Consider the following 7,678-nt stretch of genomic DNA (forward strand, 5'->3'; position numbering starts at 1 on the left):
ATAAGACCAAAGAGCCTCCGTGCAGGAGTTTGTGTGTTTGCTGCTCTCCCTGCCCCCTCGCTTGCTGTTTCTTTTAGAGCTCCAAGTCATTTTAACGATTTATTTCATGCACTTTACATAGCAAGAAGCTGTAGCAACAGCTGTGTCCGTGAATCCTTACAGGCAGCCCTCAGTATATTTTGGTCTATGTATTGTCCCAGGCACAGTTAAACAAATCTCTGCCGGAGGAAGGGACTTTACAGCTTACCGGTGAAGGTTTGGCAAATGGGAATATCAAGAAGATACTTAGTGAGCTGCTGGATCCTGAGAATAACAGCGCCTTTGGCATAAAGCTTGGTTCCCACTAGCGCAGCCGGGGGCCGGATCCAGCGCGGTCTCTTTGTTGCTGTCGGCAGGGACTGCGTCTCCGTACAGCGCCCAGTGACACAGCCAGAGTCACGGGCTGGAATTTGGACCCAAACCTGCAGACCGGAAGCGGTTAAAACGCGTCCAGGCCAAACGCTGCTCTTGTCGCCCTGCTATCGATGCCGGTCTAGGCTTGAACACGATGGGCTTATTTCCACAGGTGCCATTCGGGGTCTGGGCACAGAGTTGCTCTCGCAGTTTCTCAGCTGGGTTCTGCAGAGGTTTGCAGCTGCACGCAGCGCCGGGCGGGATTCGGTCCGTCAGAACATCACAGGATCGGGTGCAAGTTTACTTTTGCATACGGGATCAAAGCTTAAAATATCAGCTGGCCTTTCTCTCGCTCCTGACTTTTCTAAAACATCTGAACAATTTCTTCTTTAACTCGGTTAAAATCAATCAATCTGACACTTAAATTGTATGTGAATTTGATAAATAAAGACAAGTTACAAAATGCCACACGGAATGATTTTTTTTTTTTTAAGTTTTTCAACTACTTAGGACAAAAAAAATGTTACAATGCCTGACTTTTCATTTAGTTACATAAATAATTTTTTTATAAATATCTCTTTATAAACAATATATAAATAGCTTTACAACATAAATACATTTATGCATGACATGAATTTACAAACAGCAACGTTATACAGCTGGCTTCATCAGTCTCTTGGAAAAGCACTGTCCCTTGTCTTGTTGAGTGTTTGTATATATATAATATATATAAGATAGAGAGCGCTTTTTAAAAAAATAACAAAACCAAAACAGCTGGTGCCATGACTCCTCGTACCAAAAAGAAAAAACACAGCCACATCTTTTGTCCATTCCGGGGAGGGTCTCTGCTCTTCTAGGCGTTGCCTGGGGGACGGCCCTGCCTGGCCACGGCAGGAGAAAATGGACTACGGATTCGAAGGCCTGCGAGGAACGAGAACAAAGTGCCTGTTAGTGTTTGCCGTACAACAGCCCTTACCCATCCCAAGGTGAAACCCCCACGAGAATAATGCTGCTGTGGGGCTGGGGGATGTTGAAGTCAGCAGAACCCCTCCCTGAGCTTTTTGCTTGTGCTAAAGCAAGGAAGCAGCTCACCCTTCGCTGTTTGGTATTTAGGGGAGAGGCTGGGGAAAGTGTGCTGCTCCCCCTGGGTCTAGCAGAAATCTTTTTTTTTTTTTTCCTGATGATAATTTAATGAGAGAGGATGGGTGTGAGCCGACTGTGCAGCATGTTTGTGCTTCTCAGAGCCCTGAGCTGGGTGATTCCTTGGGAACACTGAGGAGCTGCTGCAGGAGGGAGCAGCGGAGCAGCACCCATCCCTCCGGGCAGGGCCATGGACCAGCGCTGATATCCTGCGGGACCCGTTGGGCCTTGCTCTTCCCATTGCTCTGCAGAGCAGCGGGAGGCCTGGATCTGGTCCCCTCCATGCCCGACTATCTGAATGCAGGGCCAAGGCACGTTCCTTTGAGTAGGGCCGTGGGCAGAAGAGTGGCCTGGGCTGCAGTGGGCAGGTTCTTCCCCAGGTGTGAGCTCAGGAGTGAGCGGCTGCCGGCAGGAACCAGGCCAGAGCGCTGCCTCACCCCCAGCAACCCTGGGGAGAGCTGGCAGGGGAGGAGCTGCCCTGCTTCTCCCAAACCGGTCCCTGCAAGGAGTTGATGCTTCTCTTGCTCATCAGTCCCTAAGCACAATGGCCACGGAGCGCTGCGGAAAGAACTTCTCCCAGCATTGCGTAACTTGCACGGAGGCATAAACCTAAGTTAGGAAAGCATCACCCTTGGCTGTCACCACACCTAAGAGACACCTGGGGAGCTTGTGCACTGTTTTCCCTTAAATTAAAAGAATTAGAGCACAGCTGAGACAGGTGCTTCACTAATCCTCCCATGCATGTGGTGGGTACCCTGCTCTCCTAGGACATGTCCATAGATCACCTTATGTCGGTCAAGTGTAGGGGGCTCAGAGCAACTGGGAATGTATTGCTACACCAGAGCTCCTTCTGCATCCTTCCTGGAGCTACGGGTCTGGCTCACGCGGAAAGGGGAATCCAGCCCGAGATGAGCAAGAGCCGGGATCTCTGACCCTTCTGCAGGGGCAGGCAAGGCAGCCGGGGGTGGTAGGAAGGACGGGAGTGCCATTAAAGCCAACTTCGGGGTCCTGCTCTCTTCCCACCAGCAGCACCGGGGGCTGCGGGTGGCTCAGCCGGCTACCTGCCCCCCGCCAGCCGGCACCGCGCTCCGCTGGGGCAGCGCATCCTCCCCCGAGCGCCCCCGCCCCGCCGGCCGCGCACTCACCGCCAGGGGTCCCTCAGCAGCCGAGGCCGCTCATGGCGCCGATCCGGTCCAGCTTGAGCCCGAAGCAGCCCTTGCCCAGGCCCTTCTTATGGAGGCCCTTGTGGCGGCGGCCCGGCGGGTCCTGCAGCAGCCGCGTCCAGCCCGCCCGCGGCCGCCCCTCGGCCCGCGTCTCCCTCGCCTCCCGCGGGCCCGACCCGCCGCCTCCGCCGCCGCTGCTGCTGCGCTCCTTGTCCCGCTCCTTGTCCCGCTCCTTGTCCCGCTCCGCCGCCGCCTCGGGCGGACCCGCTGCCGAGCCGCGGGAGGCCTGTGGGGAGGGACGGGGTCAGAGCACCGCCGCCCGCCGGTGTCCGTCCCCGCCGCCCCGCTCGGGGCTACGCGCTCAGGACAGCCCCCTCCCCGCGCATCAGGGTTGCGGACCCTCTACCGGCGCTGTCCTGGTCACTGCACTCCCCCCCAAAAAAAGTGCCGGTGGCGCTGCGCCCCGCGGCTGTCCTGCTGTCACTGCACTCCCCTCCCCCGGTAATCTGAAGGGACCTGAAAGCTGGCAGGGGACGCAGTGACCCCAATAGGGGGGTCCCCTGCCACCTTTCAGGTCCCTGCGGTCACTATGTCCCCTGCCGGCTTTCAGGCCCCTTCAGATTATGGGGCGGCTGTTCCTGCCCCCCAGCCCAGCGCCAGGGGGTCACACAACTCTGAGCAGCCCCCTCGTTGCACCCCTGCCTTGCAGAGTGTCCCCAGAAGCAGTGAGGAGATCAGGGCTCCCCACCCTTGTTCCCCCCGGTAGTTAATGCTCTCGGGGTCCCCTCACTCTTCTAGTTCTGACTCACAATTATGGGGGGCACAACCCCTTCCTCACCGCACCCCCATTTCCCAGCCCCTCCCCGTCTCTCTCCCTGCTCAGGGCTGCTGCCCAACAAGCCCTGGGGTTGCTCATCCCCATTCACCTCCCTGACCCCCCTCCCACCACCCCTTTCTCTGCAGTCTGCACCCCAGTTCCTCACAGGGACACCCCCAGTTCTGTCCCATCACTGTCCTGGGGTGCCCCTCAGTCCGTGTCCCCGTCTCTGTGCCAAGCCCTCCGAGCAGTGCCACCCAGTGTCGGTGGCCTCCGGTGCATCCCTCCTCCTCAGCATCCCGGGACACCCGGCTCCTTGGGGCACCCCGATTTGGGGTGCCCTTTCCCCGGGGGACACCCCAGGTGGCCCTGCCTGGCCTGTTTGGGGAGGGCTCTGGCCTCGCACCCTGCCAGCCATGCACCTGCTGCCCACCCCGCTCTGGGTCTGCTCCCCTTCCCCAGTGCCCAGCACAGAGGGGGTCCCCGGGGTGACACCGGGGAGCAGACTGCCACCCTCCCCGGCCCCGATCCTACAGGCTACGGGACACACGGCGTCCCCCTCCAGCCCTGGTTTGGGCTGACATCCCCAGGACACGCACGCCTGGGACAAGCTGGAGAAGCAGGGGGTCCCCTGGCACCCAAAAAGCCCGTGGGGAAGGAGGACCCTGCTTCGCACTAACTCTGCCACCCCAAAGTCACCCCCGCGTCTCCCCCCTGTGCCCTTAGGACCCTCAGCGGGACGGGGAGAGGAGGGAGAGCCGGGGGCAGCTCCGGCCGTACCTTCTGTGGGAGCTGAGAGGCCGGCTTCGCCTCCAGCCTGACGGAGAGCAGAGCGAGTAAAAGTCCTCCAGCCAGCAAGGGTGAGATCTGCATCCTGCGCGGCCGAGCGAGAGGGGTCCGGGGGGCAGCGGGGAGCCAGGGGGAGCCCCGGGGAGAGGCCGGGACCACCGCGAGTCAAAGTTCAGAGCGGAGCCCCGAGGTCCCTCCTGCCGCCCGCGAAGTGCCGAGCTAGTGAACTTGGGCTTTCTGCTTCATTCATTTTATAACCCAACCTGCTCGGTGATGTCATCTAAACAACCAGGTCCAACCCGGCCTCCCACTCCACAATAGCAGGAATTTAAAGGGGGGGGGGTGTCCCCTCTCCCCTGGCAGGAATAAATGACACATCAGCCCAAGGCAACCGGCTCAGGGAGCTGGAGAGCAGAAAGGGAAAGCGGGGAGCATTTGGTTCCATGCCCACCCCCCAAACACTCCCGGACCCCCCCCTGCAAGTTGTCTGCCCTCCCCTCACCCAGCTGCCCCACGGCCCCTCTGCTCCCCCCCACTTCCCCAGGGACCCCCCGCAGAAGGACATGGGCCAGCCTGGGGTGGCTGTTGTGGGGGCGTGGGGGTCCTGGCAGGGGGTTGAGCCCAAAAGACGGGAATGAGCACAAAAAGCACTTTTTTTTTTTTTTTTCACATCCAGGATTAAATCAGAACCTGCTCATCTCCCAACTTCCCTCCCAGGCAAGAGAGGGGACACTGCCCTCCCTGGCTGGGTGTTGGGGACACAGGGGGATGCGTGGGACAGTGGTGCTGCTTAAGTGCACCCAGGTGGGTCACCTGGCTTGGAGGGGGTGACCTGGTTCCTTTGCTCTCCTGGTGGGACCGGATGGTGTCCCTGGCCCTGGCCCTGGAGATGGGACTCTTCACACACCCTGGGGATGTCTTCTGCAGGGCACAGACAGTGTCACAGGGTCCCTGCTGGGGACAGGACCCCAAGCGCTGACCCACCGCAGGGCTGCGCAGCCTGCCCTCCTCCCACCTGCTCCCGGAGCTGGAGGATGCAGGAGAGGGATGTGATCCTGGGATTAACCCCAGTGGCTCGCAGGGGCTCTGGGGACACAGTGGGGACCCTCCTGCCCTCACCCTTCCCCTTCTGCAGCCGGGAGGGCAGGATTTGTGCCGCTGCTGCTGGTGTGCCTGGCACCGGGCAGCTCTGGGGCTCTGGTTACTTTTTGCCAGTGGAACTGGGCACCATCCGGGCAGCCTGGCTGGAGGGGATGCTCTAACTGGGATCAAGCCTGTGGAAACACCCACCCTCCCTTTGCAGAAGCATGCAGGGCAGGATTGCACCAGGTTGGATTTGCTCCCCAAATCCCTTCCCCGGGACCAGGGAAATGCTCTCTGCTCTCCCTCCTCTTCCTGAGGTCAGCTCCAGGCTGGTCCCTCCCTCCTGCTCTTTTTCTTGGACTTTCTGGGCTCTGCTGCTCCCCAAATCCTTGGGAAGCTGTCCCTCCTGAGGGGCTATGGCTCTTTGGGGGTCCGTGGTTTCCCAGCTCTGGAGCAGGGAGATGTTTCCTTCTCCACAGCTCCGGCTACTGGGCACGGGACACTTCAAAGGAGATTGGCTTTTCAGCTCCATGTGAACAGGAGCTGGAAGGAGAAGGTCTTGGTGGTTTTTCCATCGTGCCTGCCAGGTGGAGACAACTTGGAGTTTTTGGAGTGTAAAGTTGTGCTTGGGCATTTGTCTGCGTGCAGGCAGAGCGAGGCGATGGAGTCGGGATTAGAGCCAACCCCGGGTTCCAGGGAGCTGTGGGTGCCGGCGAGGAGCAGAGAGAGGCCCCTTCTCTTGGGGTTCCATTCTCAATCCCCCCAAAAACGTGCCAAGATGTGACGTGCAGCCTCCCCGGGGTGTGAGGAGAGGGTCTCTGCAGCACTACCCCCTTCAGCCGGGCTGGTGCAGGGGAAAGGGGAGCAGCGGGGAGCTGAGCCCTGGGTCTCTGCAACATAGGGCTGTTGGGGTGCCTGGGGACACCAGTGGTGCGGCAGCCAACACACGGTCCAGCCGTCACCGTCCCAGCTCCTGATGCTGCAGGCAGCCCTGCCCGGTGGCTTCTCCCAGGGGGGACCCGTGATGGGGAAGGAGACAGGGGGACAGCTGGGGTGAGATGTCACAGCACGGGGGGCAAGGGCTGCCTTGCTTGCCCGCAGCCTCCTGCAAGCTGCGGGACATGGGGTCAGGAGCAATATCAGAGCTTCTCCACCAGCTCTGTTGCTACAAATGCCACAAGACCGTCAGGTCTCAGCCAGCGCCTGCCTGCAGGAGGCTCGTCCCTCACCCTTGGCTTTCACCAGAGTGGTTTTCATTAGCGTGTTTTCTTTGTCACACTGTGCAGAGCCTCGGGTTTGGTGGGGGGGCGAGGGGGGGCTGTGCTTTATAAATCCAATTAGTCTTGTTATTCAAATTACTCTGCCTTTTCTGCTGGAAGTCGCTGGAGTCAGAGCGGAGGCGCACAAAGCCTTTCCCTTAACTCAAACCAGATCGGATCCACCTCCGGGGTGGCAAAAGCTCAGAGTGGGGAGAAGAGGTGGGCAGGAGCGGGTTAAGAGCATGAAACTCTTTTGCTTCTGGGGATGGGGGCCTGAAAGCTTTTAACCCTTGAAGGAATGTGCCTGCCTTAGCCCACTGCCCTGCGGGATGCTCACACGGGCTGAGAACTGGCACACTTGGGGCAGGTGTGGAAGCCAGAGTGTGGGGTGGAGGGAGCTGCGCTTGCTGGGGCTTCCAGTGGGTGCTGGAGAGCAAAGCAGATCCTGCACAGTGGGATGAGGAGACCTGTGGCATGGGCTGGAGGGGGAGACACCCCTCCCCATGGCACCCAGGGGCCTGGGGGACAGGGGGGCTCTGGGGCTGGTCCTGCCCTGAGGGACGCCAGCGTTGAAACAGGGGTCATGGGGTGATGGGCTGTGGTGTGTTTGGTGAGTGGGCGGCTCAGGGTGACCTAAGAAAAATGTGAAAAAACGTATTTGACTGCTCTTCATGTCTCACATAATGTCCCCTGCACCCTTTCCCGTGTGACAGCAGACTAAGGGCTGTTCAGAGGTGTCCGAACGCTGGCAGTGGTGCTGGCTCCATCCAGCCCAAGCCTGAGCCTCTCGCACCTTTAGATCCTCCTGGGCATCACTCAAAGCCAGGATGTAACCTGCTCTGCCTGAAAGCAGAGAATATTGCTGCTGTAGGGCTGAAAACGGGGAGGTTCTGCCAAGCCTTACCAAAGCGGGGGTGACCCCTGCGAAGGGGGCTTGGGCAGGTTGGGGCTGTCAGCGTGTAGGGAGCAGGTGTGTGTGCGAGATGGCACATGGGTCCCTGTGCCCGAGGATGGGGAGGGATTCATCCCAGTGT

The 7,678-nt window shown here is 59.6% G+C and overlaps 1 protein-coding gene across 1 annotated transcript; it reads right to left on the reverse strand.

The window, feature by feature from the left end:
- Positions 1–1,061: 1,061 nt before the first annotated feature.
- NPPC (natriuretic peptide C) lies at positions 1,062–4,552 on the reverse strand. Its single transcript, XM_065640398.1, is given in 4 exon segments — positions 1,062–1,314; positions 2,679–2,982; positions 4,294–4,429; positions 4,431–4,552. Coding segments are annotated over 3 exon segments (549 nt in total). The 3' UTR covers positions 1,062–1,314; positions 2,679–2,691.
- Positions 4,553–7,678: the final 3,126 nt, after the last annotated feature.

This window comes from Caloenas nicobarica, chromosome 8 (assembly GCF_036013445.1).
Source record: "Caloenas nicobarica isolate bCalNic1 chromosome 8, bCalNic1.hap1, whole genome shotgun sequence".
Taxonomy (NCBI): domain Eukaryota; kingdom Metazoa; phylum Chordata; class Aves; order Columbiformes; family Columbidae; genus Caloenas; species Caloenas nicobarica.